Source organism: Cynocephalus volans, chromosome 10 (assembly GCF_027409185.1).
Source record: "Cynocephalus volans isolate mCynVol1 chromosome 10, mCynVol1.pri, whole genome shotgun sequence".
In the NCBI taxonomy this organism is placed as follows: Eukaryota; Metazoa; Chordata; class Mammalia; order Dermoptera; family Cynocephalidae; genus Cynocephalus; species Cynocephalus volans.
Window position 1 is genome coordinate 26,296,631 of NC_084469.1, and position 15,236 is coordinate 26,311,866.

The window sequence follows — 15,236 nt, forward strand, 5'->3', positions numbered from 1 at the left end:
TGCTGGTCTCTCGAGGTCTGGGCCAGAAGGTGTCACGGTATCACTTCTGCCATATTCTGTTGGGCAAGCAATCACGGAGCCTGTGATGGGAGGAGTGACAAAGAATTTGGGGCCATCTTCAATTTGCCAAAAGTGAGGATAAAAATATTTACTCCTAGGGCTCTGAGGATTAAGTAAGATAACACATGCAGAAGCAGATTTGCCATCAAGCTAATGAAATGTCAACCATGGGGCTCCTTAATTGAACAGTCTCTTCCAAGTCCTGGCACCTAATTTTGTATTCATAATTCTTCTTTTCCTTTTTCTTAAAGATGACCCCCAAATTGTATAAGAATCAGGCCCTACAAATTCTGGCTCTGTCCTGCGTGCCTGTAACAGCATTTATCTTGCACACTGCCAGGCATGAAGGATGCTCGACACAGGACCCCTCTGTGCTCCAGGCTGGTGCCTGGTCCCCTCTCTGTGTCTGCTGAGAGGGCTCCTCTTCTCACTCTGCCCTTTCCATTTTTTCAGGATAATTTTGTCTCCTTTTTCAAAATGAAAGTAAAAGATGCTGAGAATAATTTCATAATCACAAAACTGCCCTCCCAATTGGCCTCTGCATTTACCCCCGACCTCACCACCCACCAGGGAGGTGGGCCTTATCCTGGGCATCATGCCAAGTTCTTAGCTTGGCCCTCTAGAATCTCTAAAGGAAATCAGGCTGAAGAGAGGAAAGCCAGAGGGGGGAGGCAGCATTCCTGGTGCCCAGCTTGGTCTGGGAGGCATTGAAATTCCAAGGCCGAAGTCCTGAGACAAAGATCATAATGAGACAGGAAGGTGGCATAGGAAGGAGCCCATTTGCATGACAATAATTGAGCCAAGAATAGAAAGCTAGAGGGATGCAAGGGTGAGGCTGGCAGCTGAGCTGGGCTAAACCTCACAAATCAGACCAACCAGATCTTCTCTGCAGGGGAGGCCAGGCTGAGCCCTGTGCCAGGCTTTGGGGGGAGAAAGGGAGTGAGGAACAGGACATGGCCCCAGCCCCAGGGGATTGTGGGATCTCTGGCGGGGCTGGACTTTGCCCCCCTCCTCCTCCTCCTCCAGCCAGTAGCTGCCCTTGCTTGCCTTCTCCTTTGTGGGCTCTGAGGCTGTAGGGCTGACTAAGCGGGCACCATGGCTGCTCAGAAAGTTCTGTGGGATGCCATCGTGATTGGGGCAGGCATCCAGGGCTGCTTCACTGCCTACCACCTGGCCAAAAACAGGAAGAAGGTCCTCCTGCTGGAGCAGGTACTGTGTCCCTTCTGCACTCCTGACCCTAAGGAATGTCACTCTCTCTCTCCTAGAGAGGAGTTTCTAGAGCCAACTGGCTATGGGGCAAGGCTCAGGGTCCTGAATCATAAGAAATTCAGTACAATTTGTAGCTCAGCTGCTTAGTGTGTTTCATAATTCAAAGAAAGTTCCACCATCCTCAGACCCACATTGGGTTTCTATATACATTTCCTCCTTTTATTGCCTCCCATTTCCTGCCCTTGACCAAGCAGTATCCCAGGCTCTGTCCTTTTCCTTTTTGTCACCCTGTCTCTTCTGTGCTCAAATGGTTGATCCAGCCCAGAGAAGTAATCAGCTCTGCTCTGGGTAACCTTAACTAAAGGTAATTTTGCCTAAAGGTAAAGGTTGATTTATTACCCTAAGAGGCAGGATTCTTCCCTGCATATTCCTGGTCTCTCACCCCAGCCCCAGCAGAAGCTTGTTTTTCCTGCCACCTCTGCATAATAGCAGCTTCCTTGTTTGATGTACAGGAAGTAAGACTTAGGTCTTATATTTCCTTAAAGGAAAGGTGACCCCATGCAGTACAGTCTATAGTGCCCTCTGCATGTGTGTGTGTATTGGGGTGGGGGGTGGCTGTGAATCTGCAGGGTCCTTCTTCCCCGGGCACGTCCACCCAGCCCACCATCCAAAGGTTTCTCCTGCAGTGGGCCCTCCCTTTCCATTCTGCTGACAGCTATCCAGGCTGCTTATAGTTTATTCTTTTTGGTAAGGAGCTGGAGTGGTTAGAAACATTCTTCATTTCTCTATCAGTTTTCCCAAAGCCCAAGGGATTCCTAGTTCACCTTCTCAGAAAACTTTTTGCTAAGTCCCAAGGTGGTTCCCTTATCCTGAGTGATCTGAAGCCACAGAGAAATAAAGTCAGTGTCAGTTTCCTTGTCCATAAAAATCAGGGGGCAAGCTAGAATGATCTGGAAGTTTCTTCCTAAATCTGCTTCTCTATGAGTCTAAGTGAGCTGAGATTGCAGCAGGATCATTGAAGACTAGCTAACAAAGGGGATACTGGATGTGAATGATGTTAGCAAAAAGGAAGCTTAAATTAGTCACTTTTACTGAAGAACTTCTATCTTGATCACTAAGTCAGTAAATTGGCCACAAAGGGAGAAGTTGGAAAGGGTGTAGGGATATATTTGAAGAATAAGTGGCTCCTGGTTGACAGCACATGATGAGACGGCTCCAAAGCAGGCGCAGCTTAAGAGGCAAAGGCTTCCGTTGTCTTTTTTTCCCCTCCACTTCCAGTTCTTTCTACCGCATTCCCGAGGAAGCTCCCATGGACAGAGCCGGATAATCCGAAAGGCATACTCTGAGGAATTCTACACCCAGATGATGGACGAGTGCTACCAGATATGGGCCCAGCTGGAGCATGAGGCTGGAACCCAGTTGCACAGGTGGGCAGGGGAGGACTTCCTCGGATTGTCGGGCCCCACATCTGGGCTTGCTTTTGGTGTGTGAAGCGGCAGCAGTACCACGAACACCTGAAATGCAATGGGAGGGACACGGGCCTCGGGAAGGGCTGGACTCAAGGAAGCATTCTGCTCCCTGTCACTGTGATCACCCCACAGGTCCTGCTGGCTCCTGCCAGGCTCCGAGTGTCAGGACTGGGTTCAGACCATGTGTCCAAGGCTAGCAGAGGCTGTACAGGGGAAACTGCTGGGGAGACCCTGGGGGCAGACACCCAGAGCTGGGCAGGCCTGCGTGGAATCTGCTGGAGTTTGTATCTCCACCTCTGTGGAGCCCTCTGAAGCTCTTACAGTGCAGGGGTTGGAACAGAGGAGAGGCTGCTTTCTTGATTCTCTATATTCCTATGAGTATTGTAACTTTTCATGCTGGTCCTCACCACCACAGCAACCCTATAAATCCATTTCGTTCTCTCTGAATACCTTCTTCTGTGGGGACAAAACGGGGACCCTCCTCAGGCCATCCTGCAGCAATTTCCTGCTGCCCCGTGGCTCTCGCTTTGAGACTCCCCTCACGACCTGTCAAACACTCCTGGGGAAGAAAGTGCATAACCTGTGTGCAATGGGACCTTTAACCACCCGCCTCTGCTCCCACCTCCTCCCTGACTCTCTCTCAACTCCCTACAATACCCTGGCTCTACCCTACAGGGCGGCAGTTATTTTAATGGCCAGGAACCAAGAGGTTACTGTTCTGTTGCAAAAACACCATTAACTTAAGAACAAAGTGAACCCATTATGCAAATACAGCCAGGGCAGCTAATTACAGATTTATTCAGAGCAGCTAATGCACCCAGCACCCAAATAAAGGAGCGTGTCTTGCTGAGGGGTGCCCTGGCAAGGGGACCCTTCTCTGTCCGTTGTCTGTGAAGACTGCTGAGTGCCTTGTGCTGAAAGAACTCTGCCCTTGGAGGGCACACTTTCCCAGCAGACAGTGAGACAACTAAGAGATGTTAGGAGAGTGTCTGAAATCTTTCAAGGGGAAGATGAGTCTAGTCAGGCGGGCGTGGGTTTGACCTAGTTCTACCTTTTACCAGCTGTGTGATCTTGGAAAAGTTTCTTTACCTCTCTGTGCCTCACTTTTTCTCATAGGGCTTTGTGAGGATTAAATGAGACTTTTGTAAAATACTTGGGACAGTGCCTAGCACCTTTCAATAAATGTCAGTCCCTTCCATCTATGTTGGGTCAGCTGCATCCTGGCTCCACTGAGTGATGGAGGAAGGATGGCAGGAGGAGTCAGATAGGTGCGGCAACCACTGATGTCAAGGGGGACAGCAGGAGACAGGGAAAGGCACCCTTGGGCAGGAGATTCTCATAATCCCATGATCCTCTTCTTTGGCAGGAGGACAGGAATTTGGAAGGACTTTGGAACCAGTCAGGTTTGGCTCTAAATCTCAGCTGCGACACACCTAACTGTGTGGTTTGGAGCAAGCTATTTAACCTCTGTGAGACTCAGTTTTCTCATCTGTAAAGGAGGAGTAATAATAATATCTACATCATGGGCTTTTGTGAGGATAAGCATGTAATGGGCCGTATTAGTCTGTTTCCGTTGCTTGTAACAGAATACCTGAAACTAGGTAATTTATAAAGGAATAACATTTATTTATTACAGTCTCAGAGGCTGGGAAGTCCAAAGTCCAGGGAACACATCTGGCGAGGGACTTCTGGGTGGTGACTCTCTACAGCCACTCAGAGTATCACATCACAAGAGAATATGTCATGAGCAAGAGAGAGAGAACCCTCTCACTTGCCCTCCTTATAAAGCCTTCAGAACCACACCCATCACTCCATGAATGGATCAATCCGTTCGTGAGGGCACAGTCCTCTGATCCAATCACCTCTCAAAGGCCCCACCTTTCAAATATCATAATTGGATTTCTCATCCTCTTAACACTGTTGCAATGGAGATCAAGTTTCCAATACATGAACTTTTGGGGGACAGATTTGACCCATAGCATGGGTTAGAACAGTACCTGAAAAATCATCATCAGGATCATCTATTTAGTGTTTACAATAAGAAACGAGGGGCTGTTCTAAATGTTCAATATATATAACTCCTTTCACTCTCCCCACAACCTTATGAGAGGGTTGCTGCTGAGTAGTCAGGGTCTTAACCCATTAACGTAAATCACAGAATTACCATAGTCTTAGTCTAGAAAGGGGTCAGCACACCTTTTCTGTAAATGGCCACAGAATAAGTATTTCAGGCTTGTGGGCCATACGGTCTCTGTTGCAACTATTCAACTCTGCCACTGTAATGGGAGAGCAGCCACAGACAAATTGTAAACGAATGAACCTGGATGTGATCCAATAAAATTTTATTTATGAACATGGAAATCTGGATTTCATATATAATTTTCACCTGTCATGAAATATTATTCTTATTTTGATTTCTAAAAAGTCAACCATTCAAAAACATAAAAGCACTCTTGTCTTGTGGGCCAGAGAGAAACAGGCAGAAGGCCAGATTTGGTGCCTTCATTGTAGTTTGCTGGTTCCTGGTCTGGAAGATACCATAAACCGGTGACTTCATCCATTCTCCTGTCTCAGTTCGTGGCTAAATCATCCCAGGTCAAAAGACTGCTACTATACATTTAAAATCAGGGGAATATCATAGCCCCTCTTAAAAGACCATTCTGTTGCCTCATAGACGCAATTATAAAAAATGAAGAGTAATGTGAATGTGCTTTAAAAACCTTTAAAGTGCTATAGAATGCTAAGTATTATTGTTATTGTAGTTATTATTCTATTATTAACAAGTCTTTTCTTACGGCTGACCTAACTTACTCAGGCACACTAATTTATTTGGTTTTTTTACTTGGTAGGATGCACTACAGATACTTCCCATTCTTGAAGTGGAATCAGAATATAGCACTACTGGGCCGCCCCGTGGCTCACGCGGGAGATTGTGGTGCCGCGGCCGCAGGTTCGGATCCTATATGGGGATGGCCGGTGCGCTCACTGGCTGAGCATGGTGCAGACCACACCGACCCGAGGGTTGCAATCCCCTTACCGGTCAAAAAAATATATATATATAGCTCTACCTCTGGGTGAAAAGCCATTCCAATTCCTCTAGCTTTTTCTCCTAATTCTGATTTCTAAATGATTCATTCATCTTTGTGGTTCTTACTTCTCCCCAGGTTGTTCTAAAACAACCAGCACAATACCATAATATAACTAATAGATATCAGCATACTTAATGCTATTTGATAAAGATTTAAAAAAAAAAACAAAAAACCTTCAGGAGTTGGTAGTTAAGGTGGTTGTCCGGTGCTTTTTATTCTGTTCTGCTGCTTCCTGTGACAGAGGCATACTAAACATGGGTGGACTCAATATTTGCATATGGTCTGGGAACAGACAATGACACATATGTCAGATTGCAAGGCTGAATCTTTTGTGATGTAGACCGCGAGGATGCTGATACCAACAGCAAAGCCCAGCTCTGTGGCCCCTCTCTTTCCTGCCCCGCCTTCTGCCTTTGAGTCCTACTATCTAGCTCCTGACCCAGGCTGCCCCTGCTTAGCTGACAATATCAGACAAGATCACAGCCGTAGGCAGTACAGCTGCTGGCAGAACCTGGTGGCCCCCTCTGCAGCTGCTTCTTCCTGTGTCTGCGAAGTGTCTGGCTTGTCAGCCACATCCCCTCCCTGGAGCAGTCTTTGTTAACCAATTCCACCTCGGCCCACTGAACAGAAGATGAAATGCGAGAGCTCCTCCAAAACCAACAAAGACAGCAGCCATTACCAAGTTCCCATTCAAGTCCCTTCCCCAAGGTGACTCTGAGAGCTGGCTTGCCTGGCCCTTTTAACCCAGAAAGGGGGAAGCTGGAGCCTTGGATGGGAGATGGCAGATGCAGGAGAGCTGTCTCCCCCTCCCAATTCCTCCCCACTCCATCCTGCACCTGTCCCACTACAGTAACTGGTGGAAATCCCTGATCACCAACTCCCTACATCATATCTGAGGCATTAGGCCCTTAGGAGGAATCCTCAATGACTTCTTCCTAGTGCTGGATCCAACTAGGGTTGGAGGAAGGCATAGTTCATACCAGATGCTCCCGACTCCCAGCTGATGGGGATTTGGGAGCTGCGCCCTTTTCTAGGGTTCCCTTGCAAACCTAATGCTGGCTTCAAGCCCTTCTGGCCAGTTCTGACCTGTCATTTCCTGGTCATTTTCTTCCCTGCATATGCCTTTGTCTCTCCTCACCCTCTCCTTCCTAAACTTTGTAGCCTAGGTCTGAGCAGAAAAAAGGAGGGGGAGGCCTGAAGCACAGGGGTGAAAAATTGATGCAGAATGAGCAGTCTATTTATTGGGATCTAGAAAAGGCCATTAAGAAAATAAGCACTTAAATGATTTTCAATCTACCCATGGAAGTCATCTATCTTCATACTGGGGGGAAAAGGCCCATTCTCTGATCCTGGTTTTGATTGACTGATTTCCAATTCTCTAAGCATTTCCCATAGGAGCCTCTCACCTATCTCCTATAATGACAGGCCTTTGCATTTCCAGGCAGTGTTTTACATTTATTTCCGATTTGCTCATCATGGTCAAAAATCTCTCTCCAATCCAAGGCATTTCTCCAGCAGTGCATGGTTCCCCTCAGGCCAAATAACTCAGCTGTGATCCACGGAAAATGAGAATTTCCCAAATACATCTTCAGACTAGGGGAGGGTCCAGCATCACAAATTCAGATGGAAAATTTCCCACTGTTAGATCAATATCTGGGCTAAGAAATAAATGCCACAGGGGCAGAGAGCCGGAGCAAAATGATTACAATCGGCCCAATTACATTCACCGGCAGAATCAGCTTGCTGATTACTCCTAGGAGTGGGGAGCACCTGCTTCATCCACCACAGGACAGCTTGGGAATTAGAACATCACTCAGCATTTCATAATTCAACAGATTTGCCCATTGTCTTGGCATGAGTTCATTTTTCCCATACAGGACATCCCTGTACAAGGAGTTCTTATTTCAAGGAAAGAAGGAAGGAAGGAGAGCAGGGAAGGAAGGGTGGAGAAAGGGAAAGTAAACCTCAGAGTATATGGGAGACCAGGGCTGTTTATTGCAGGCAGGGATTAGAATATGCTGCTCTGGAATTTCCCAACCAAGGATCTGATGTTATATCTGCTTAGGTGCGGTTTAAGCCAGCCCTATCCCAGGATCCTACCCAGCCAGGCGGCAGTGGGTAAAAAGGGCTTAAGAACATTCACCTGGGTGACTTCTTAATTATTTTGTTACTATACTTGATCTTAGCCAAAAGGCCGAGAAGCAATATTTTGTTGACCGAAAAGTTTACTAGGCAAGTTTTCATTACCTAAGAACCCACCTGAATTCCTTTTGGGGGCCACAGAAAAAAAGACTGTGTGCTGGCTAGTGGAGATTTCTACAGCATCTCTCCTCTGCTGAGCTTTGAAGAGGCAGAGCCGGCGTTGCTATCTCACCAGTGGTGAGTGCTGGGTAGGCGGGGGCCATGGCAAATGGATTGGGCACGCTGCGCGGCTCTGTGTACTGACACCAGCCCCAGGGCCTGCTGTGTCCCTACCCCCTCCCAATCTTCTCTTTAATCCCCCCAACCAGATAATGTGGGATTTGGAAGCATGTAATATCCATGAGACTCCATTATAGGCTATTACGAGCTTTATATGCAGTACCTGGGGGATGTACCAGGCTGCTGCTGGCCAATGTGGCTGCTGAAACTGAGAGAGACCACAAGAATGGTCCCAAGGGCCAGAGTGACCCTTCCATTGTTTAGATCAGTTACCCCCAAAGGGAGCCCTGGTCTCTTGTGACAGAGGCAGGGAGCACTTAAACAGAAATGGCTTTCACATCCTTTGGGAGTAGGAAGCACAGGGGGAGCTATAGGGAGAATTAAAACCAGAGAATGAAGGGCTGGACGGTCAGCTCAGTTGATTAGAACGTAGCCTTATAACCTCAAGGTCATGGGTTCTGATCCCTGTACCGGCCAGCCACACACAAAAATCAGAGAATCACTAAATTTACTCCTGGAGGCCCTAAGAGACCACCTACAGGTCTTTCTGCTTGAGGGCACCTCTGGCACTTGGGGTAGAACCTTCTCGACCATTGCAGGTTTAGCGTCCCTGGCCCCTGCCCACTAAATGTGAGTGGCAACCCCAGGCCTTGTGACAATTACAAAAATGGCCTATGCCATTTAAGCAGAACCACCAATAGCCCAACAGGCATGTGTTACACAGGAAGAATCTGGGCCTGGAGAGGAGAGTAACCAGATCAAGGTCACACCAAGGGGATGCCAGGATTAGAAGCAGAGCCAGATCTCCCAAGTTAGGACCCTTTGCACAAAACAAGCTGCCTCTGACAAGGAACTGAGAGACAGACAGACACACAGAAAGGGACAAAACATTATATGACAAGAGAAAAGGGGAGGAAACAGCAGAGGGTGGCATGGGGAGGGGAGAATATGAAATAGAGAGATCAAAATAGTGAATGGGGTCAGGGGACAGGACGGAAGGGGAAGAAATCTTTTCCACCCGAAGGGACACCTGCCACTCTCAAGGTGTATCTCAAGGTGTGAAACATGAAAGAGGACTTAGGATCTCTGCTCTCAAGGGCAGGAGGGATCCTGAGGCTGGAGGACAGAGGGACAAGCAAACCAGTAGTGAGAGCCGAGTGCAGACTTGGGAATGGCTGGAAACCAGCTCGAGAACACTGGGACTCTTAGAACTGAATTTAGATGACTTCACCTGTTCTCTGATGGGAGGCTGCTACTCCACTCAGTGCCAGTGACTGGACCTGGGACCCTTGCTGAAGAATGAGAGCAAATGGCCCAGGGTCCTGATACATACCTTCACCCAGGAGGCTTTTTTTTTTTTTTTTTTTTTTTTTTTTTATAGGCAGACTGGACTACTGGTGCTGGGAATGAAGGAGAATCCAGAATTAAAGACAACCCAGGCCACTCTGTCTAGGCATGGGTTGGAACACAAGTGTCTTTCATCTGAGGAACTGAAGCAATATTTCCCAAATATTCAGTTGACCAGAGGAGAAGTGGGGCTCTTGGACAAGTGTGGAGGCATTCTCTACGCAGACAAGGCCCTCAGAGCCCTCCAGGTGACAGCACACAGCATCCGAGCAACGCAGCTGCCCGCTCTGGGCGTCCTGGGTCCCAACCAGCCCCAGTCCCCCCTCCGGATGAGGGCCTTTGCCCCACTGGCTTTGTCCTAACCTTTTGGGCAGGGCAGTTTTATATACCCTGCTGGCCTTGTCAGGGAAGAGAGGGTCCAGAATCGGCACTCTCTTTTCTGCCCTGAGCGAAGGGCTCTTTGTCCATCAGGGCGAATCACACACACAACTTATTTGCCTTTCCCGGCTCCTGTCTGTTCAGGACGCAGTTCGACAGCTAGGAGGCAGACTGCACGACGGAGAGAAGGTGATGGGGATAAAACCAGGGCAACCGGTCGTGGTGGACACCACTGCCAGGAGCTACCAAGCCAAGAGCCTGATCATCACAGCAGGTCCTTGGACCAACAAGCTCCTCCATCCCCTGGGAATTGAGCTGCCTCTCCAGGTAAGGAGCTGGAAGCCTGCGAGTGGGTGGTTAAGAGAAGCCTTGGAGCCAGACGGACTCGCGTTCCCATCTTGGATCTGCCGCTCGCTAGTGGACAGTGGTGGGCAAATGAGTTCCCCTCATTGAGCCTCGGTTTTATCACCTGTCACGTGGGGGGTAATAGCTAACTCACAGAGCTGTTGGAGAATTAAATTGGATGATGTATGTAAAGCCCTTAGGAGATGGCCTGGCTTACAGTATGCACTCAATAAATGTGAGGTATTACTAACTCCTGGAAAGTGGGAGAAGTAGGGCTGGGGTACGGCTGTGGGAGGAAACGAAGAATGGGGGAGAGACAGAGGTTCAGAGATGTGTGGACGGCACAGTGCGTACAATGGCTGATGCTGTGAGAACTGGGTCAAGCGGGACTGGATGAGCTGAGTGGGGCAGCCAGGCTTGTACTGAAGGGCCACAGGACCCAGAAACAACTGCCCTTGTTGGCTACAGAGTTCCACGGCTTTCTGCCTCATCTCTCATTCCCTCTCTCTGCCTCAAGACCCTGCGGATCAATGTGTGTTACTGGCGAGAGAAGGTTCCTGGGAGCTATGGTGTGTCCCAGGCCTTTCCGTGCTTCCTGGGCCTGGGCCTGGCTCCCCACCATGTCTATGGGCTGCCCGCAGGAGAGTATCCTGGGCTGATGAAGGTGAGCAGAAAGGCCAAGAGAAGGCTACTAGGTGCCCACACAGATTGCGAGCAGGTGCTGTCACTCTCTCTCCCACTAGACTCCCTCAGGTCTGGCGGCAGCAGCCGGAGCCTGCACAGGGAGCCCTTCCTTTGCAGACAGGGTGGGTGCAGGGACTGACAGCGAGGCAACCTCATGTGGCCACCAACAGCATCCGTCAGGATTGGGGAAGGCTGGAATGATGGATGGGGCTGTCCTGGGTGCAAGCCCGCCCCGGGCTGGTGGGTGCACGTGGAAGGCTGGCCCTTGCTGCTCACGCTGCTCTGATTGGGAGCCAGGTCTGCTGTCACTACGGCAACAACGCAGACCCCGAGGAGAGGGACTGCCCCACAGCATTTTCAGACATGCAGGATGTCCAAATCCTGTGCCGCTTTGTCAGCAATCACTTACCTGGCCTGAAACCCGAGCCTGCCATCATGGAGCGCTGCATGTACACGGTAAGGGGTCTGGGAGGCCTCGCTGGCCCCTCTCACGGCTCTGGAGAATGGGGGAAGAGAAAGGGGATAGACAGACCTGGCGCTGGCCAGCCTGACTCATACAACCCCCGGTACAGTATGTGACTTGAAACAAATGAGCTAATTTCCGTGGGTCAGTTCACCCCTGCCAGAGAAGGGCCTGTTAGGGGTTATTCATATCCTTTTTCATTAGGACACTAGGCTTATGCCTGGCAGGCCTTCGCTATATTTCCCAGAACAGCTCTAAAAGACTTTTTGGCAAGATGCTCCAGTTGAGCAGGCCTTAGGGACAAAGAGAAGAGACAGATGTCACCAGGGCCTGAGGCATCTTGGCTAAAGTTAGTTTACAAAGATTAACTGAGCACCTACTGTATTTATGGCTCTGTACGAGCAGACAGGCAGACGGACAAATGAGGAAGCCTGGCACACCCAGAGGGGGCACTGGCATGCAGCAAACATGCCCATGTCCCCACTCCTGTTCTTTCCAGAAAGAAATCCAGCCCAGTCCCCTCCCATCCCAGCCTGTAGTTCTTCCTCCTCCCTCCATCCTCAAAGGTCTCAGGTATGATTGTTTCCCTCTAGAGCACCCCCGATGAGCACTTCATTCTCGACCACCACCCAAAGTACGACAACATCGTCATTGGTGCTGGATTCTCTGGTGAGCCTGAGTTGGGGGAGGTGGAAGGGGCCTTAAAGCCAACCTACTTCAGTGCCAGACAAATGGTATTTTCCACACTCTTAGCTGCCCAGATAGGTGCTGACCTGGACATTGAGTGTATAAGGAGGCTGGGCAGTCAGAGAAGGGGTACTTGTGGTGGGAGGCAACTCTGGCTTTGGGATGTGACCAAGAGAAGAGCCAGCCCTGTCTGGTTAAGTAGAGGACTTCTAGAGAGCCCAGCCTCTGTGTCTCTGAGGATGCTTGACAAGCGACTCTCCTTTTCATAGGGCATGGATTCAAGCTGGCTCCTGTTGTGGGGAAGATCCTGTATGAATTAAGCATGAAATTAACTCCATCTTATGATTTGGCACCGTTTCGAATCAGTCGCTTCCTTGGCCTGGGCAAAGCCCACCTTTGACCCCCAGCCAGCTGCCACCCTTCTGTGCAGAGGAGCCTTCTGCTGGGGAAGAGTCTTCAGATGAAGCAAGTGGCCGTGAGATGTGATTTCTTCTGCCTCTCTTCAATCCCCACAAACACCAGATGATTGAGTCTACCTTCTTTCTCCCACCTGCTCCCCAGTTCCAACTACTTTCTTGTTCCCATAAGGTCGATCAGATATTCTATAATCACAGAGTGGCAAGGACCATTGAGATGGATGTCTCAATAAGGAGGTGGCACAAGGACTGGCTTAGGAGACCAAAGTACTGGTTAAAATTCACTTCACTGGGACATGTGATGAATTTAGGATGGATCTGACTAAATCTGCTCAGGGGACGGTACATAAGATGTTCTCTTGTAGATCACTACTGACTACCCTTGTATTTCCTTTTCCTAGAACTAGGGCTACACTTCATCACAAACACCATAAAATCTGGCTCATCTCAGGTGCACAGTAAATATTTGTTGAAAAGGCTTTGTTGAACAAACAAGTAAATAACTGCATTGCATTCGAGTCCGTGGTGGGCTTTCTTTTCTGTGTGACCTTATTTCTCACAGGCTCTAATTGTCTGAATTAGCCCTGCAGAATCCATTACCCCAGGAATCCTTGGAGTCTTTATCCCCTCAGTGCGTGGCACCCCCTTTCTCTGGATTCTTTGTCTCGTCCTCATCTTCTCTCTGGTTCTGTAAAGATGCTCAGCTCCCCAGTCTCTCATTAAGGTGTATTGTCAGGTCCTTATGAAGATAGAACTGTTATATCAGAGAGAAAGAGAGAGATACACTCGCTTAGAAACCCTGTTCAATGTTTGAATGTTAAATGTGCCATTTTATTATCATTAGGATTGCTCCCACTTAATGAAACAGCATTAGCACCGAGTCAGCTGGCCTCCTCGCACTAATTGCTTTGGAAGGGAACAGGCTCATAACTACCCCAGGGTGGGCGGAGGGGTGAGGGGTGTAAACTGGGACTTGAATAAGGCTGGAGGCGCTCAGATGAAACCTGAGCAGGAGAATCTACAGATCAGGCCAGCCGACCCCAGAGAACAGTCAAAATGCTCTGGGGAGAGAAAAGCTGGGACTGAGTGGGGCAGATTTGTTAGGAGGAGTCGCTTTTGGGGGAAGAGTGAGCAATGGGGCTAAGAGGAAGAATATTCCCAAAGGAAACACAACACAGAGGAAATTACTCTCCTACTGCCTGATTTCTTAAAGGCCTAGGCACACGTGTTAGCACTGATTTCTCCAGGGAGTTATAAAAGCCAGCCAATCCTGCCACCCCCATGCCAAGTCTGCTTTTTGGGTGATTTTGGATGGTCCCCTGAACCTCAGCCTCTGTAAAATGGCAATAATCATATCTGTAAAATGGGAATAATAATACCATCCACCTCTACGGGGGTGTATGAGGATCAAATAAGACCATTCACTTATTCATTTAATACACAGGTACTTATTGAGTCTCTACTTTGTGCCAGGCACTGTGCTAGGCACCATGGATGTATCAGTGAACAAAACAGTTAAAAATCCTGGTTTTGGGCCGGCCCGTGGCTCACTCGGGAGAGTGCGGTGCTGATAACACCAAGGCTGCGTGTTCGGATCCTATATAGGGACGGCTGGTTCGCTCACTTGGGAGAGCGTGGTGCTGACAACACCAAGCCAAGGGTTAAGATCCCCTTACCAGTCATCTTCTTATTAAAAAAAAAAAAAAAAAATCCTGGTTCTAAAATGGGATTGTGGTTCCTCAAAAAATTAAAAATAGGATTACCATATGACCTAGCAATTCCACCTCTGGGTATGTACCCAAAAGAATTGAAACAGGGTCTTGAAGAGATATTTATATTTATACAGCCATGTTCAGAGCAGCATTAGTTACAATGGCCAACAAGTGGAAAGAACCCAGGTGTCCATCAATGGATGAATGAATAAACAAAACGTGGCAGGAGTATTATTCAGCCTAAAAAAGGAAGGAAATTCTGACACATGCTTCAACAGGGATGAACCTTGAGGATATTATGTTTAGTGAAACAAGCTAGTCACCAAAGGACAGATACTGTACAATTTCACTCATGAGTATAGTAGTCAAATTCATAGAGATAGAGTAGAATGTGCTTGCCAGGGAACGGGGGAGAAAGGAAGGGGAGTGTTTGCGGGTACAGAGTTACAGTTTGGCACAATGAAAAGAGTTCTGAAGATTGGGTGCATGACAATGTGAATGTTCTTAACACTGCTAAACCACACACTTAAAATGGTTAAGACAGTAAATTTTATGCGATGTGTATTCTACCATAATTTTAAAAAATTCTTGTTATTATGGAGCTTACAGTCCAGTGAGGAGAAGACATACAAGTAAATTATATTGTATATTAGCAGGTGATAAGTGCTTTGGGGAAAAAACAGAGCAGGGTGAAGACAGGAAACGCTGGGGAGGGGCTGACCTTTCAGCTAGGTGGTCGGGGTAGCACTCCTTGAGGAGGGGCGTTTGAGCAGACTTGAAGGGGGAGTGAGCCATGCAGGTATTTGCATGGATGTAAAAGAATGTTATGAATTATGAAGCAAGGCTTTGTGTCTTATTGAGGGGAGAGAAAAATGAGGTGCTAAGAGGGACCGGTGTAAGATCCCAGCAGCTCCCAAGGTGACAAAGTTGGGGAGGAAGGGTGTTAGCAATGTGCT

The 15,236-nt window shown here is 48.4% G+C and overlaps 1 protein-coding gene across 1 annotated transcript; it reads left to right on the forward strand.

Moving 5' to 3' along the window:
- Nucleotides 1-1,155: 1,155 nt before the first annotated feature.
- PIPOX (pipecolic acid and sarcosine oxidase) lies at nt 1,156-12,552 on the forward strand. The gene is made up of 8 exons (XM_063112864.1): nt 1,156-1,269; nt 2,548-2,696; nt 9,630-9,843; nt 10,118-10,300; nt 10,836-10,982; nt 11,300-11,458; nt 12,059-12,134; nt 12,422-12,552. Exons 1-8 carry the CDS (start codon nt 1,156-1,158, stop codon nt 12,550-12,552), a joined length of 1,173 nt encoding a protein of 390 aa, XP_062968934.1.
- Nucleotides 12,553-15,236: the final 2,684 nt, after the last annotated feature.